A 17,784-nucleotide genomic window follows, 5' to 3' on the forward strand; every position below is an offset into this window, starting at 1 on the left:
AGGAGGAAAGAGCCAATCAGCGTGGGGAGCTAGGACTGATTGACAACTCACCAGCCAATTGCCTGCTGAAACTGCAGGTCGTTGCGTGGAGGAACAACCAATCATCGTCGATATTTATTCTGATGAAAGGCGGGGTTTGCAGGTGTTGGGCAGAGGTGCTCTCATAGATAGGGGCGGCGCAGTGGAGCATAATGCAGAGATTTCTGGTTTGACCCCGGCTCGTGGAGTCTACATGTTCTCCCTGTGTCTGCGTGGGTTTCCTCCGGGAACTCCGGTTTCCCCCCCAAATTCCCAAAACATGCCGATTGAGCGCAACAAATTGGGTGCAAATTGACAGGCGGAACGATACGGACAAATAAACAGATGCATGCATGCACACATAATTGGTAAGTTGATTTCTGAAGGGGTTACAGCTTCTCTAGCCCCGGTGTAGCGCCATCCCTGTTTATCATCCTCTCCGTTTTAGATGCTTTGCCACCATCTTGTGGAACCATTAACACGCGGCTGCTCACTGAACAACAGCTGGAGGCCCACGGATGATTACTTCAGGATTATCCGTACATTTTGAAACTGCCTATATTCCGTTTTGTTATGATGGATTAATTATACCAAACAATCAATAATCACCCCTATACTATCCAATCAAGTCGTTGCAACAAAGCTGTATTCAATAAAATATATGTAAAAGTGAAATGTTGAATTAGTTGTACTCCTGCATTTGTTACGTTTCTTATAACGCAGTAACAAGCTCACGCGAGAGTGCCGATGTCGATGGGTACTTGAATGCAACGCGGATGTGTGCGGCTCACTGTGCCGTGAATACTTGCTAGCGTGCAGAGTCATTTCTTCGACGTCGCTGGGGCAAACAAAGAATAAAGCTTTTTGAAGGTAATTTAAGCGCGTTTAAGATGGTCACACATACAAGTTACCATATAAGCATAGACATGCGCAACATCTGCTTCCTTTTTCTCGTTGTTATTGTTATTGTTGTGCAATTGTAAAGTAGGCCCCAGTTGATGCTTGCGCGCTAGCTAACAGGCTAACCTAGACAAGCTAACCGCGCTAACGCGCGGTCGATTTTCTCGACAGAAATCCTCTTTTATTTTACCGCTGACTGAGCTGTTTGTTCATTAAAAAAATAAATACAAATCACGATTGCTAAGCAACGTCACTGTGTCGTTCCATGAGCTACTGGAATTTAAATCGTGCTTCGCATTTAGGCGCTAGCTTGCTAACGAGCCGCGATGAACGAAGGGTAAAGCGGCTCCATTGAGCACGCTGTGCGTCGTTTTTCGGCTAAGTGATTACGCCTATTAAACATTTATTATTAATAACGAGGTATGGTAATCACTTGGTTCGAAAACTTAACGTCTCCGTTTGATGCGGCCTGTCTGGATTTGGAGTATTTTGCGAATTTTCTAGGCTGAAATATATTGGCGCGAGTAATGTTAACGCAGAGAAAGATCCTGACTGACATGTCAAACTCCCCCACAGATGTCTGAACATGATGTTGATCATGAACTTTTGGACTACGAAGAAGAAGAGGAGCCCCAAGGAACCCTGGAGAGTACGACCCCGGCAAACAAAAAGGCCGTGAAGGGGTCGTACGTATCCATCCACAGCTCCGGGTTCCGAGATTTCCTTCTCAAGCCTGAGCTCCTCCGTGCCATCATTGATTGTGGTTTTGAGCATCCATCTGAAGGTGAATGTCAGCGATGCATGCAATATCTGTCATGTCCTGTTGTTCCAGACTCTTACCAAGCATTGTGTTGTCCTCTCAGTCCAGCACGAGTGCATCCCTCAAGCCATCCTGGGCATGGACATTCTCTGTCAAGCCAAGTCTGGCATGGGAAAGACAGCTGTGTTTGTGCTTGCCACCCTGCAGCAGATTGAACCTGTGGATGGTCAAGTAAGTTCTCCTTTAGTTGCACATCCCAACACTAAAACAGATTTAAAAAGAGCTGTTCATGTATATCGTGAAATGCTAAACAGATGATGGCAAAGTGCGATGATTTTGTTGAAATCGAACGTAACGAGACAGCTCTTCAATGTGAACTGTGACTATTTGAAGGCTAATGTGTTCCCTTCGTGCCAGGTGTCCGTCCTGGTCATGTGCCACACCCGAGAGCTGGCTTTCCAGATCAGCAAAGAGTACGAGCGCTTCTCCAAGTACATGTCCAACGTCAAAGTGTCTGTCTTCTTTGGCGGCATGGCCATCAAGAAGGACGAGGATGTTCTGCGGCAGAGATGCCCGCACATCGTGGTGGGCACACCCGGACGCACCCTGGCTCTCATCCGCAACAAGACCCTCAGCGTGAAGAACATCAAGCACTTTGTGCTCGACGAGTGCGACAAGTTGCTGGAGCAGCTTGGTGGGTGATGGGGAGCGTTGGCCGAGACCACACAGCGTATTAGTTGAAAGCCTGTGATGGAAGAGTCAAGCTATTTACAAAAAAAAAAAAATATCTTTTTACATGATGTGACACAGACATGAGACATGACATCCAGGAGATCTTCCGGCTGACGCCCCACGAGAAGCAAGTCATGATGTTCAGCGCTACGCTCAGCAAGGAGATCCGCCCGGTTTGCCGCAAGTTCATGCAGGATGTAAGTTGTCTCAAGTAAACTGACAACGCTAATGCTCCTACAGGCGAAGCTCTCAAGAACAACCAAGTGTGTTTGTCTGTCTTAGTTTGTTGTCACCAATCATGTATGTTTCGAGAGACTAATGTAATTTTTGCGGTGTAGCCAATGGAGGTGTTTGTGGACGACGAGACCAAGCTGACCCTTCACGGTCTGCAGCAGTACTACTGCAAGCTGAAAGACAGCGAGAAGAACCGAAAGCTCTTTGACCTGCTGGATGTGCTCGAGTTTAACCAGGTATGGAGAAGCCTGGACAATGAGATGGATATGATTTTTTTTTTTTTTTTTACTAATCCTATTGGTCCCGCAAGGTGGTGATATTTGTGAAGTCGGTGCATCGCTGCGTGGCCCTGTCCCAGCTGCTGGTGGAGCAGAACTTCCCAGCCATCGCCATTCATGGCGGCATGGGTCAGGAGCAGAGGTAAGAGCCTGTTATCTCTTTGCTTATTTTAGAAAAGAGAAATATGACGTTGGCATTAAAGCTGTGGGGGGGGGTGTCCACTTTTGAAAATGAGCCTTTCCTGCCATCATATACAAAAGATCCAAGAACTCACCTTTTCCTCGCATCCGCTATTGCAGGTTATCTCGATACCAGCAGTTTAAAGACTTTCAGCGGCGGATCCTGGTGGCCACCAACCTGTTCGGCCGAGGCATGGACATCGAGCGAGTCAACATCGTCTTCAACTACGACATGCCAGAGGATTCTGACTCGTACCTGCACAGAGTAAGTTGAGCATTAGTAAACTCCCACCGTATGACTTGGTGCCTGATATCCCGCTTACCTTTTTCCTCATCATCTACTTTCCAGGTGGCCCGCGCCGGCAGGTTCGGTACCAAAGGCCTGGCCATCAGTTTTGTCTCCGACGAGACTGACGCCAAGACCCTGAACGAGGTCCAAGATCGCTTTGAGGTCAATGTGGCCGAGTTGCCAGAGGAGATTGATATCTCCACTTACAGTGAGTTCTCTGTTTTGATAGCATCATCCATCTTCTCTGCACCGAGGGGGTTGACTAATTCTGTACTCGTGTAGCACGAATAAACAATTTTTAGGTTCTGAAAAACTAATGATTGTTTTTTTTGTGGTGATTAATTTTTTGCTCTGCTTCTTTTTCTGCAGTTGAACAGTCCAGATGAATCTGAAGTTTCCAGTGATGTGTCCCTCAAGTGTTTTTTTTTTTTTGGGTTAAGGAAATCAAGAAGCAGTGTCTCACTGCCACTACATGTTGGCAAGTTTAATATTTTTTTTTAATTTTAACATGTTGTTGCTTGTTTTAGTGTTTTTCTTTTTAAGCCATGTTGCTTGGTTGAGGAAATAAACATTTTATACCTTATTTTGTTAGTGAAGTCTCATTTATTTTCAGTGTATTTGGCTGAGCACACATTTAAAAACAAACCTTATGAAATGTTATTACCGTTCAAAACAATTAACCTACAAATGCCAATAAAATATTTGCTCAAATGTTTTTTTCCTATTAATGTAATTGTTCTTCTTACGACTTTACAGAAACTAAAATATGGGGTCATGCAAATCCTTTTGAATTGGGTTTCTGTAGTAATTGGTTCTCTCCAACAGAGGGCGGTATTTCATCAAAAGAGCTTTGCTTCCAAAAAGCGTTCCAAAAGTTTAACCTTTTTTTTTCTTTCTTTACAAAAAACTTATTATACTAGGTCATTTTATTTTTACTTATATTATAGTTAGAATTATAATTAAATTATTTAATTAAAACATGCAGGACACAGGCCCTTTTTTATGGGGGGGGGGGGATTTTACATGGGCTTTTTTTTTTTTTTGTTTTACTACCACACGGCCAAGGGTCATACGTGGTCATTAAAAAAAAAAAAAAAAAGCAATTCTACACATGCTTTTTATTATATATATATATATATATATATATAAATAAAGCCTTACATGGTCATTTTTTTTCTCCCAAAAAAGCCTTAGCCTTACTATACAATTTGAGATTGTAAAGAGATAGCTGCACCTGGAGACTCGTGTAAAAAAAATGGGTGAAAACAATGAGAACATGACAATATGCTGAGGGTAACAGCTCATAGCAACGTTTTTATTTTTTTGAATGGGGGAAGAAAATAACTTCTTTTTTTTTTTAAACAATGTATTTAATTTATAAAATCTCAATTATGAAGAACTAACTGAACAAGTTAATTTTAAAATGTGTACTGAACTTTGAACTAGTTCATGTAGAAAATGAACTTTCCCAATACTGACACTAATAATTAAATGACACATGATAAAGAGTAAAAGTATTGCTACATAGCCTGTCCAAACGTTGCTAAACATTTCTTTTCATTTCTGAAATGGTTAAATCGCCTCAAAATAGATGTTGGCATGAAGCTCGCACTCAAAGCCTCTATTTGGAGGAATTGTTTATTAGTTCTCAAACTGCTGCTTACTTTTTTTACTTCCATCATAGAGCGACACTCGAATCTGTCTCTTTTGATCTCTTATTTTTTCTTTAATGATACATTTTCCTGTATGGCTGCTACAGGTCATGCAGGAAGGAGGATTTGTATCCATATTATTGTGGAATAACACTGTAGTTTCATATACTGCCACCAGGGCCGTTTATGAATATTGATTGAAACTTGCAGTCAGCCAGAACGAGGGCCACTCGCATCGCAAGTTATCGCTGTACAGCGAACTTCGACTTTTCGCTGGTCTCGGCACCGAGTCGTGCTACGACAATCCGCAAGTAGTTGACGGTGACACCCAGCAAAACTGCTTAGAGAGATCACAAGAAGGCAAAGGAGCAATTTTGTGTCAACTCCCTTCAGCAAAGTGATTTTTTCCTGTAAATAACATAAAAGCAAAAAAAATTGAAAAAGCCAAATTGTGATTAAGCACAGGTACACACAGAAAACATTGCTGCGTGAACCCCATTAACACAATGTCCTTTTCTTTTTTTTTTTTTTTTAAATTGCTGCTTACATTTGAAGTCAGTTTTTCAAAGTGCCTTACAAAGCGTTTCCTCTTGCGGGCAGTCAGGAGGGTCTCAAAATATCCAAGTCGGAATAAGCAAGCTTATCCCTCGTGAGGCAGGGAGGTCCAGGGCTGCATCAGGGCTCTAATTTAGCACCCACGTCTGAACAAGGACACCCTGGGACACACACATTACAACCGGGGGGGAGAGGGAGGGGCTTCCTCCTATATAAAACCCGGCTTGTCGTCTCATTTAGAGTCAAACCTCTGAGAAATCACTGCTTGTCTAAGAAGTTATGCGTGTCTCCATGCATCCAACGCTGCGGCGGCATGGCCACGTCGTTCAGGTGGCCGCAGGCCTCCTTGCTGCATTTGCACGACTGGATGAACATGGCAGACCTCCGTAGGCGCTGGCCGTCCGGGCAGACCAGGTCGATTGGCAGGGTGCGGGTGCGTCGCGGCGAGCAGCAGCGTCCGTCCGAACAATGGCCGCAGAAGTTTGGCCGGTAGAAGCGCACGCTCAGGCATTGGCCAAAGGACAGGCGGAGCGGCGATGGGGATTTTTGCATGGCGGAGCACTTCTTGCCTCTCTGTAGTTGGAAAAATAACACAAAAAGTATGTGACACACAATACATAACACATTTGTGCAATTGTGCCTTGGATCTCATTGAAAAGAATGAAAATCTGATTTTTGTTTTCCTAACAGGCTTGCGCAATACAGATTTTACTATGCATTGTAATTAATAGCTATGATGTTTCAGAAAAAAAATAATCCACCTTGTTGGTGGATGTAAAATTTCACTGCAGACACTTAAAGCTAAGCAAGCATGGCAAAGAGCTCCCGGTGTATTTCCAACACAGACGGGCCAGCACACGGGAGCTTAGCTATGGACAGTTGCTTGGCAGGAATGGCCTGGCTGTGTGGAGGGAGGGAGGGAGGGAGGGAGGCTGCCTATATACACACTAAAATTAACTCAAACTCACTGGCAGAGCAAATAAGCTCTGTGCAGTACAATAGCATGAACATGGTGAAAGCTTCTAAAACCAGAAATGCACAACAGTAAAATTGATTTTTGTCAAAGGAAGTAGTGGTCCATTCATCTCGACATCTCCAAAAGTAGTTCTCATACTTTGTGAGGTCCTGGGTTCCTGCAGTTTTTTATTTTTTATTTTGGAGGGGTGTAAAGTGTCCTGACCAGAATTATAATAGTTCTAAAATTTCATTGTAGTTTATGTACGTATGTATTTGTTTTTATTTTACTTTGTAGAGAAAGTAAAACTAGAAAGTAGGTTTATGAAATCAAACAAGGTCAGATAAGAGATTGTACGATTTTCTGCGGTCAGATGTTATCATAAGGTGTGGAGGTTATTTGATAAGCGGCAATAGGCTATAATATGGAGAGAGAGAGAGAGAGAGAGAGAGAGAGAGAGAGAGAGAGAGAGAGAGAGAGAGACAGACAGAGAGACGACACACACACACGCACAAAATATTCCTCAAGGTTACCTTGCTCGGAAAAGGTAGTACGGCGCTGCAGGGCCGCACCATACAGAGTCTGGTCTCTCTTTCCAGCTTGCACCCGGGGTTCTTGTTGGTTAGGCGGGAGGAGATGCCCGTCCCGCAGCTACGTGAGCACTGGGACCAATCGGTGGTGAGGACAGGGCATTTCTCCTGGTGGCCCCACACTGAAAAGAATCACAGAAAAACACATTTACAATGTGCCTCTGTGTCATCTTCAAGTTATGATGTGATTTTAAAAACTTTTATTTGACTTTTGACACTAAAAATGTGCACCCAGAAATATGGCCAAAAATTAGAATCTTTCTTTTTTAAAAGCGTATTTACAGTAGTCAGCCAGATATTGTCATCTCACCTGGCAGGTGTTTGTAGCCACGTTCGGCCTCCCAGCCACTCGCCTTAACGGGCGCAATCTCATTGGTCACCGGCAGATCGTTTCCATCCAGCCGAGGGGCGGGACGGCGCTCCGGTTTGTGTTGCCGTCTCTTTGGAACAAACCACAAGAACAATTTGCTGGAATCTTTTGGAATGGATATCAACTATTATGTCGATTCAGCGTAATTGCGAGGCTAACTTTGATCCAGACGTGCTAACTATCAGGGAATTTGTGCCATTTTTGTAATCAATTTGCAAAACAAACCTTTTGATTATCTTTGTTTGGAAGGCGCCATGTGTTTTTGTGGCAGTCAACAGTGAAGCAGCACTGTCCGGGTATCCTGATCAGTTGTGGGAAGGGGCACGACGGCGAGGCCGGGGGCAGGTTGTGGTCGCAAAGTGGTGCGCAGCCCACCGCCCCATCCATGCAGGTACACTGGTGCTTACAACCCACGTGGAAGTTCTCGCCATTCTGGTAGATCCTACCGCTGTAGTCGCACGTACGTCCTTCCGATTTGGCTGGGGAAATGATGATTAGCATTAGCATTAGCATGTGTCATAATTAGCATTTATGTTGCAGTACTTTGACGGATACTGATTAATATTAGTGCTGTACTGATGAGCTGAAAATCCAGACAATTGAAATTTGTGTTGAATAATTCAACTTCTGAAGTAATTCTTCAATCCTTTCGGCACGTTGAGCAACAAATGGCATCAAAGTGACTGCTGCACTTCTGAAATGTGTCTCCGGTAACACACAACACAATAACTTTCCATGGCAACAACAGTTTCGACTGAAAGGTCAATGGAACTGAGGAGACAGGAATTGTCAGACTACTTGTCTCCAATGCAAGAAGGAGCTGCTATTCATAGTTTGTACAGCAGCTCTGGCATGACGCTTATTTTTATCTCCATTACTTTTGCCCCCCCATCAAACATCTCGGTCACAAGCTGTTGTGTGTAACGGTAGCTCAAACACACACTTTCAAAAGCCTTTTTTAGCATCACAAGAGAGGGAATGCCCCAACTTCTTACCTCGGCACACCCCCCAGGCCTCCGTGACGTCGTTGCCGTAATTGCACTCCAACCCTTTGTGATGGTCACATGGTTTCACGGGACTGCAGTCTTGGTTGAGTTGTGCAGCACACACTTTACAGCACCCGCATCCATCTGGGATGGTGCTAACCCCCGGAGGGCACACTGGGTGGCCCGCGGGACACTCACAAGTCATCGGACAGATAGCCATTACCTGGATCAAACACATGAGCAGATATCAAGAACAAGTTTATATAAGATTCCTTACGTTACAATTCTGACCAGGAATGCTAACATGCTAAGAGTTGTTATGCTATGATATAATAACATAGCAACCTGAGCAAAAAAAGCATTTTAGGCAAATAGGTAGCATTTCTGAAAGGAAAAAAAAAAAAAAAAGCTAAATGAAGATGAAGCATTATTTTTTCTTTGAGGGTCACCTAAAATGATCTGGCGGGCAATATCTGGCCCCCATGCCTTAAATTTAACACCAGTCATTTTGTTTTATATCTTGCCTTGTTGTCAGGTACCATTTTATGTTAGAAAGTATAACCAACATTCCTCCAAGTTTGTCCAACACGAACGATTTGATAGCCTGGAAAGTGAGGAAATAATATCCTACCTGTGAGACGAAGGCTGTTGTCAGCAAAAAAAGACACATTAAACATTCCATGTTAATTAAATAAGGTTATGCATATATTATTTCAAGCTCGGCTCCACTGAAGGATGGTCAGTTTTAAATGTCTCAGACCCTTTTCGGGTCTTGGTCCAAGTGTTCCCCACAGGGACAAGCAGCCTAAACACCTATTTATACCACCTGACAGGCCCCGCCCCTCTCTTCACTGTCAGCCAATAGGTGTGCAGGGATTGAGCCCGACATTCCAAATGGGTATGGCTTTACCACAGAAGTAATTTTCTATTGGGAATGAATGGAGCCATTCATATAAAAGCAGGGCCACTCTGTGTGTTTATTTTATGGGTTAAAAATTAAAATGTAACAGGCCCTTTTCAAGTCACATTCCTGCCTTTGTGGCCAGCACTCTGCAAGAGCTGTGTAAATATATTCAGCTGGTAACATTCAGGAGACCTCCACTTTTGGAAAAAAAGTGGGGAGGGACGGAATTCCCACTACAGAATAAAGTCATCGGAAATGAATAAAGTATAACACGGATTGATGGATGGATGCTTTGAGATTTAACTATTCCGAAACTCCATTTACTCCAATGATGGATGTTTTATTTTATCTTCAGCTAGTCGGACCAAAACACAGCTATTTTCAATATTTGTTCTTTTTGTCAAAACCTCTGGTTACTTTACTTTATAATATGAGGTCAATCAAAACAATGTTGATGCAAGAGCATTCCTTGGAAAAGAATGGATGAGGGCGTGTGTTCTGTGGAAGCTGGATTATTATTTTAAGGGCAGCACCTATGAGCTTTGGCCTCAAATTGGTTGGCTTTCTTCCTCTTTCAACCACGCACATGCAGCCACACCTGCTTCCACAGAACTCGATTTCCTCAAGTTGACAATTTTCGGGAACTTGGGTATTTATTCATTTTAAATGACTATATTACTAATTGTCTGATATGTTATACGTGTTGTTGGGAAATGTACACAAAGAATCACATTTGTTCCCAGCAACAAATATTTAGTGTTTAAAAGCATTGTATATTCCATTTTGGCTGCAAACGTTTTTTAAGAAATATATAAATATATATAAATCGACAAAACAATTAAGAAACACAAAAACAGTTTTAAAATGAAAAAAATACTCAACAGATCAGTGGATTTAAAAAATCATCAATCATTGCAAAAACTTTCAAAAATGTATCATGGACATATATTTTATTTATTACCCTGCTTAAGTGTTAATTCTGTTTGTGTTTTACTTCTATTTGTAGCTAATGTTGGAGCTAATGTTATTATCTGACCCCGAACACCCTATAACTAAAATCACTTTTTTGTTCAAACATGTTTGTTTATTGTTTTTTTTGTGTGTTTTTTTTAAATAAAGTTGTGTTAAGTTGAAGTGCACTGCAGAACAGGCTGAAAATATTTGGTCAGTGCTAGCTTGTGTTAGCGAGGCCTAACGTGAGCTATCTGGTTTCATTTCCTCTTACCATGGAAAGCAAACCTGGTCTAAAATAAGAATGGCTCCTGAAATGAATAAATCTACTCTAGGACTTTTGTATGAGGTGTACAGAAAAAGAGAGAAACGTGTCCTATTGGCAGTCAAATTGCTTTTCAAGGTTCATTCCTGTTCTTGAGCTTACTTTGCTGTGAAAAGCACTTAAGAAGTGTGAGCGAGCGGTCACAAGTCACTTGAAAAACAAAAGCGCCTCGGGAAGCTGTCAATCACAGCTCTTAATGGTGCGACCGGGGAAACGTCTATTTTAATCCTTCCAACCTCGCACGAAAACACACAAGGGTTCTTCACCTGAGTAAAGACTCAACTTCATTCTTCAAAAGTGTTCATCTGTTTCCTAATTATTGTGAGGACGCTAGATTGTGCAAATGGACTATTCCATCATAGTGCACGGGAAAAACAGAAAATGTTTTGATGGCATGGATGTTATGCGTGAAAAAAGTAAATCCAGATGTGAGATTTCAGGACCCTGACAGGTGTTTCACAGGGTGATGGTTTGTTTTTGAAAATGGAGGAGTACTGTGCTCCACTCCAATGTGATTCTGGCAGTGTGGGCTTTCAAACAAAAACACAGCACTGCACTTTGAAGGTCACGTCAACACAATTATACCATGTCAAGGTTACATATTGAAAAAGCTGAGAGCGGTAGAGAAATGGACGTTACATAATTTCCTTCCGATGTTATTTAAATGCGGTGAATGCAATCGTGCTGAGGGAATTGTCTACAAAATGTGGTGACCAAGTGAAAAAGTGGAAATAATTAGTATGTGTTGTGAACGAGGTGACAGAAAGGACACCTACCTTATTGCTCAATGGCCAAAGGTCACCCCATGTGCATTCAAAAACTGTGGCGAACAATGCAGACGTTAAAATAGTTGCAGCCATGAGGTTATGTCGCCCTCTAGCGGAAATGAAATGACTTACAACAGAAAGTGCATCAAAACTTGTACTTTATGCACGCAAAGAGGGTTTACCAACCTCTGGGGTTTTAGACTGGTCAAATGGGTTAAAAGAAAAATAATTTTTAAAACTCCAACACCAATTTTCAGAGGCTTGGTTGGTATAAAGAACCAGCCAAACCTTTCTTACCAACACTCCCCAAAAGATGGCGCCACACACTAAATTATATGTCACAAATGTACCCCCCCCTCCTTCCCCAGCATATATGTGGAGTATTTGAATGATAACAGGTCCAACCATGAACATTTGAAATGTATCAAATGCCACCTGCATTGCAGACAGGGGTGTGTGTGTGTGTGTGTGTGGAGATGGTTTGTGGCATTTCCCAGTGAAGGGCAGGAAAAAAGCATGAGCTGAATATTTTGCTTGCCTGAAAGGCAGAATTAGCCTTTGGCCAGTAGCAGGAACCGATTCCCCACTTGGGACTGTCGGCTTTTCGAGCACAAATACGAGAATCTGTTCTGGTGTAGCAGTAGATGTATAATGCATGTAGGATTTCTATCCCTTTTGAGCAGAGACGGATAGAGATACACTGAAAAACAAACAGCAAACTAGCCCACAAGCTACTAACGATGCTGAAATGTCCATTCAATTCCCTTAGCAACCTTAAAGCTATGATTAGCAAACCTGCCTCCGGTTTGTACAGTGCATAAGCAAGCATCGATGGTTCAGTGTAGGGAGGTGAGAAGAAACACGTTTAAATAAATACCCTTTTGAAAAATGTGAATTTACTTTTTGAACATATACACACATAAAAAATAAACAGTTCTTACACAAATTCTGACCTCATCGGTTGTTGTAGCACGAGTTGTAAATTGTGTACTGCCATCTAGGGGTTAAGAGTGGAATCGCACATCAACTAAAATAGAGTCGAAAATACTGTTAGCCGCAGAAAAATATCCTAAAATTTGGAACCCGCAATGGAGGATTACGATAATCCACCCACAGCTGCCATTTTGACAATGTAGCGCCCTCTACTGTCAACTGAAATTGACATCAAAGTGCCCCACGGGCTCCTAATGCGAGGGTCACAGCTCACTGGGTCATGAGAAGTTTCGTCTGAGCCAAAATCTGAACATTCTCCTTAAAGGCATTTTTGGAGCTCCCAAAAAAATATGCTGTAGTTTGTTGTGTCGAATATTGTCGCTATTAAGAGTGTGGAGTAAGTCTTGACAATAGCGCCATCTTACCTTGCGCAGCAGCAGCAGCTATATCAGTCTGTATTAACAGATAACCCACATCCTTCTTTATCTGCCCCCTCCCACCTCCACGGAAAGAGGGTCTTATGAAGATAAATGACAGCGCTCGGCTTGCCGTGGCGGCTTTTTTTCATCTGCTTCCTTCACAGCGTGGCGAGGAATTCCCGCTCAATGCCTTGGAGCGCCGCCGCCGACAGCATCATTACGGCTGGCCGAGGCGACTGATAGAATTAGGAAGGCGACTCTGAAGCATGACGCTCATCAAATTTTAATCAAGGAGGAAATTAATTAGAAATCTAAAGGGGCTCTTCTTCCGTAATCAACATTATGGAATGTTGTCTTTCAGGCCCTCCGAGTTGACATGATGTGTCAATCCAGCTTTAATTACCGACAATGTGGAGTTCACAAATGCACATTTGTATTTTATTTTTGATGAGTTTTTTTTTAAACACATTTAAATGATTTTTTTCCCCCAGTTTACATGCAGATGGAAATATAATGCAGATTATGTACACGTCATATCTCCACATACCTTTCTCCTATTCGGAGGAGGGAGGGGCGGAGGGGGTCCGACATCGTTAGGCACCATGTTGACAGCGTGTTGGGTCCGCAGGGAGGGTAATTACTAATCCATAAAAAAGGTCACGCGGCGCTTGCCATTCCAAAGTCTCTCTTGAGGGTTCTGGAAAAGCCAAATCTCATTAAAAGGAAATCACACACACAGCCACACACACACACGGGACAGGGCCAACCTCACATGCAAAAGGCTTAAGGCCCAATTAAAGAAGGTGATTAACCTCTATTAATGGCCATTGATACACAGATAAACCATTTTGGCCTACGTCTTGAAATTGTGTACAATCTCGAATGCCAAACAGCCAAGTAGGAAATCTATTGAGATCAATAAATGGGAAATGGTCAACTGGAAAAATACGTACGCTGCATTGCTCCGCCCACTTTAGGCAGTATGGGCAAAAATATAATACAGTACTCACAAAAACTACATTGGACTTTTTGTGTGATATAACCTGAAGGCAGATTTAAAGCTGGACTATGCCGTTAGAAAGATTTTACATTTACATTTTTCTTTGAATAAATTGCATTAGAATAGTCTCTTTTGACCTTTTGACACTTTCAATAAATTTCACCCAAAAGCTAAGTGAAGAAGAATTTCCAAGTGAGAGGTCAACAAGGTGTTGGTGGTAAAGCCAAGCTGGAGTGATTTTTTTTGCATAAGAAATGGAGTGAAAAATTGTTGCTAAGCAGCTGTTGCCATGAAGCCTCCATCCAACCCGGTTCTGCTCTGCTGGCCTTGATCCCACTCAATTCCCGAGTATCTGACAGCGCAGCCTCTTGATTCTTGTCTATCTCCTTGCACTTGCGAGTAACACCCACCTCCTCCGCTGGATAACGCGCCGCATTGAACATGAAGTCATATTTTTGACTAAAGTTGTAGCACGTACTTTCTTTCTCACTCCCGAAAAGTCATAAAGTTCACTAAGGCTTGACTTTCCTGCAAGATGGATGGATAAATGAAAATTCCACCTAGTAGGCATCTTAGTATCCTTGAAATAAATCACAATCGCAATATTTTCATGTGTGAAGTCATTCACTAGAATAGAAATGACTCGGTGAAAAGTGTAGCTACCATATAAGCTAACAGTTAGCTTAGCTTCTTCTAATAATTCGTGTACTATATTGTTGCGCAAAAATCGAAAATTGACGCCATTTAAAATGTTACTTATACGGGGCACAAGAAGACAGCCAAGCACTACTTTTATCTAAAAGAATTTAAAAAAGCAAAGCACATCTGTAGCAACACAAAGAGTAAACCTCATGAAATCAAAACCTAGACGACGTGAAGTTATGATAAACTGATGGACTTCATAAAAATGACAATGTTTACGCTTCAGGCTCTTCATTTGTCCTTTTGTCACTCGAACCTACCCGCCCTCCCATGGCAGCTTGACAGGGTGACCTTAGGTGTTACTTGTTACACCCTCACCATCTCCTCCTCCTTCTTTCTCAAGGACAAGCAAGTACTGCTGTCACACACACACACACACTCTTTGTCTGCATGACACATAACTTTGTCAGCCTCGGATGAAGAGCATAATCATGTAAAACCCATTATCGCCGGCAGATAATTATATTTATCGGCTTAATTATTGATATCTCACTGCAAAGCAACTTTGGAGAGGTGCTGGAAGTAAACAAGCTGAGGAATGTTACACTAATGCCAAAAGCAATTAGGAGTGTGCCGTTAGTCCCCGGGCTCCATCATTGCTGGTATATTTCACAAAGATGCTCGCTCGCTCGCTCACCTTCGTCTTCTCTCTCCTCGATGCCCTCCATTCGTCTACTCCTGTTAATCACTACGTACAGTGAAGAGGCCAGGAAATGGCAAGTAATGATGCTCCATCACGTCACCCCCGCAAGACGACCTTGGACGGGGCGGACGGGTCGGCCCGCTGGAGACCGAACATGAGGAGCTTGTGTGTTTTGCCTACGTGGAAGAGCACAAAAAATTTGAAATACACAGATACACCAAAATACAGCACAGTAGGCTGTCATGACAATGATAAGGAAATATGTGAGGGAATGTTTTTTTTTTTTTTTTTTTTTTTTTGAGGGGGGTGTTTTGGCAGTCAAGGTTAAAACGGAGGGCAACGGTTAATCTACCTCGGAAGAAATCCGAGATATCGTCACCGTCTTTCTGTCCAGAATGACTTTGCGAGTCGTTTAAATTCTCCCAACCTGGTTTACTGTTGGAGTTTAATGGGTCTATATTTATCGTGCTCCATCGAAAAGTGCCGGCCAAAGGCTGTGGATGTGTTTCATTTTTAAGACTGCTGTGGTCTTAATGTGGAAGGAAAAAAAAAAACATCATCAATCTCCAGCCTTCTGAAACGTCATCTAAAAGTGCCTTTGGGTGCGTCTTGTAAAGAAATACGATTCACCTTTACGATTAACAGGTCACTGAGCCTCTTCTCTAGCTTTACAACGTTGTTCTTTTTCATGCATACTGTATAATTTTATTTGTGACCATTTTGTTGCTTAAATAGTTTTTTCCTCACAATACACAACAATGATGCTATTTGGGTTTAGCATTAATCTAGCTGAATTAAAGGCTAAAATATATGGTTGCTTGAAATGTTCAAGGTATAATTCTCTAGGCTTTGTTTAGTTTGACAGTATTAAACACTTTTAAGCCTCTTTATAAAGAATTTAATATTTATTGTCAAATGAATTGAGTTTATTGTGGACTTGGCAAGTAAAAAAAAACTGTCAAGGGGCCACTGTACTACTATTTATTAAAAGCTTAGCCAAAAAATGTGTTTTAGCCAGACCTTGCAATCGATTCATAGTATTTCAATTCGTTTCAATACGAAAAATTGATTTTATTTATGAGTGCATTAATTAGCAAGCTTAAACTCAGGAGCAATATCGCACATGCCTTTAAAAAGCCTACACTGGAATTTTAGAATCTGTTGAAAGACCTTGTGGTGATTAAAATGATTGCACTTGGTTTTTATGTGGATACCAAATAACACAGTCTATATGATTTAAAAAAAAAAAAGAGGTTTAAAAAATAAAAATTTACGCTCTCCGTGTGTCCTCCCAGTTGTTGCCTTTTAAACTTTTAGGAGCATTTCTTCCGTTGTTTTTATTGATGGCCGTTTGTGGCCTCGCAGTTGGCCCATTTTAAAGCTGTGAAATTTGCAATGCAGTCATGTTTGCAAGTCATCAGAGGATCATCTTCTCCCTAACACCACCGTGGAGAGCAATAGTGGGCCTCTGCCAATCTGTGCGTGTGAGATGAAAAGTGTCCAACCCGTGTGGAGGTGCTGACTCAATCACAGGGCTGTCTGGCAGCGGGTCTCACATCAGAGTCGGTCGCCGTGGCGATCTGTCACCATGGGGACAGCTTCTCGACTCGGGGCTCCAGTAATAAAATGAATGCCTACCTCCGCCCGGCTCTGTTCCTTCTCTCGCGTCTTCCTCCTCTGGACTTCTGTAATGAAACAAATCTCTCACTCTCTTGCACATGCACTCTTACCTCCCATGGGGAGCAGGCTGCTCTATCACTGTCACGCCGGGCCCAGATTGGGTGCCAAAGCCACTAATAAAGACAAGAAGCACATTTCACCGCCTTTGAATGGCCTCTACTTCGTCTGCCATTGCTCCATGGGGTCGTGTTCTCATGCACATTCAGCTAATTGAGTGGCCGGCATACTATATTTAGCGAGGGGCCCGGCCATCCATCCATTTTTAAAACGATGAATGGTTAAAAAAAAAAAAAAAAAAACTAGCAACGTGTCGATTTTTTTCAAAGTCGATTCACAATTTGTCTTTGCGGGCCAAATATAATTACACTTTAGGCCAAATTTGGCTCGAGGGCCAGAGTTTGACACCCCTAATTTAGATTTTGTCTGTAAAAGGCAGCTTAGACTCAACGGCTCTTCAAACAAATTTATGCACCCTAACTACACACCCGCCTTTGCAGCATGTGGTTCCCCTGCGAGCCCGCTGGCTGTGGAAACACTCGCAAATTAACGTTAGATTTCTATAGGCGGTGGAGTGTGTTTGTGTGTGTGTGGGTTGGCCGGGGGGAGGGCTGTGGGGGAAATCACAATGCCTTCTTGTGGTTGTTTGTCATCAATATGCAAAATTCAAACACTACCAATCAGATGGAACAGTTGTTTTGAACTCCTCTAATTAAAGTTTGTGAGAGTGTTTTAGATAAGTGCTGATAAGTGTGTGAGTTTGTGTGTGTGTAGGTCTTTTGTCTCCATGGCTGCAGTCTAACTTATTATCATCCATTGTTCTTGTGTCTACATTCATTTTATATTGCCTCAATGAAATCAACCAGCTGTCACAAAGCTTTTTTTTTTTCCCTAACAGTAAATACGGAAAGTGACAATATTAAAAGTGTGAATATCAAATACGTGTTTTCTAATACGTTTATAA

The 17,784-nt window shown here is 42.3% G+C and overlaps 2 protein-coding genes and 1 long non-coding RNA gene across 3 annotated transcripts; 2 read left to right on the forward strand and 1 right to left on the reverse strand.

Moving 5' to 3' along the window:
• The first annotated feature begins 133 nt into the window (after positions 1-133).
• On the forward strand, positions 134-700 carry LOC125968730 (uncharacterized). Its single transcript, XR_007481355.1, has 2 exons — positions 134-386; positions 467-700. It is a non-coding gene; the product is annotated as an uncharacterized lncRNA (long non-coding RNA).
• Positions 701-747: 47 nt separating this feature from the next.
• LOC125968728 (ATP-dependent RNA helicase DDX39A) lies at positions 748-3,974 on the forward strand. Its single transcript, XM_049720083.1, has 10 exons — positions 748-888; positions 1,495-1,702; positions 1,782-1,909; positions 2,096-2,372; positions 2,489-2,607; positions 2,749-2,880; positions 2,955-3,064; positions 3,223-3,367; positions 3,452-3,599; positions 3,761-3,974. Exons 2-10 carry the CDS (start codon positions 1,495-1,497, stop codon positions 3,775-3,777), a joined length of 1,284 nt encoding a protein of 427 aa, XP_049576040.1. The 5' UTR covers positions 748-888; the 3' UTR covers positions 3,778-3,974.
• Positions 3,975-4,679: 705 nt separating this feature from the next.
• LOC125968876 (CCN family member 1) lies at positions 4,680-9,317 on the reverse strand. Its single transcript, XM_049720367.2, has 6 exons — positions 9,131-9,317; positions 8,509-8,722; positions 7,739-7,992; positions 7,454-7,583; positions 7,087-7,265; positions 4,680-6,171 (listed from the first exon to the last, which is right to left on the reverse strand). Exons 1-6 carry the CDS (start codon positions 9,179-9,181, stop codon positions 5,857-5,859), a joined length of 1,143 nt encoding a protein of 380 aa, XP_049576324.1. The 5' UTR covers positions 9,182-9,317; the 3' UTR covers positions 4,680-5,856.
• Positions 9,318-17,784: the final 8,467 nt, after the last annotated feature.

This window comes from Syngnathus scovelli, chromosome 5, assembly GCF_024217435.2.
Source record: "Syngnathus scovelli strain Florida chromosome 5, RoL_Ssco_1.2, whole genome shotgun sequence".
NCBI lineage: Eukaryota > Metazoa > Chordata > Actinopteri > Syngnathiformes > Syngnathidae > Syngnathus > Syngnathus scovelli.

Bases quoted from the DNA above. Each gene is read 5' to 3' on its own strand.
- LOC125968728 (XM_049720083.1), top strand. From the start codon at position 1,495: ATGTCTGAACATGATGTTGATCATGAACTTTTGGACTACGAAGAAGAA. The intron at 2,608-2,748 runs GTAAGTTGTCTC...TTTGCGGTGTAG, and splicing joins GCCGCAAGTTCATGCAGGAT to CCAATGGAGGTGTTTGTGGA. The intron at 2,881-2,954 runs GTATGGAGAAGC...TGGTCCCGCAAG, and splicing joins ATGTGCTCGAGTTTAACCAG to GTGGTGATATTTGTGAAGTC.
- LOC125968876 (XM_049720367.2), bottom strand. From the start codon at position 9,181: ATGGAATGTTTAATGTGTCTTTTTTTGCTGACAACAGCCTTCGTCTCA. The intron at 8,723-9,130 runs GTAGGATATTAT...TGTTTGATCCAG, and splicing joins CAACAGCCTTCGTCTCACAG to GTAATGGCTATCTGTCCGAT. The intron at 7,584-7,738 runs GTTTGTTTTGCA...TTTGTTCCAAAG, and splicing joins CAAACAAAGATAATCAAAAG to AGACGGCAACACAAACCGGA.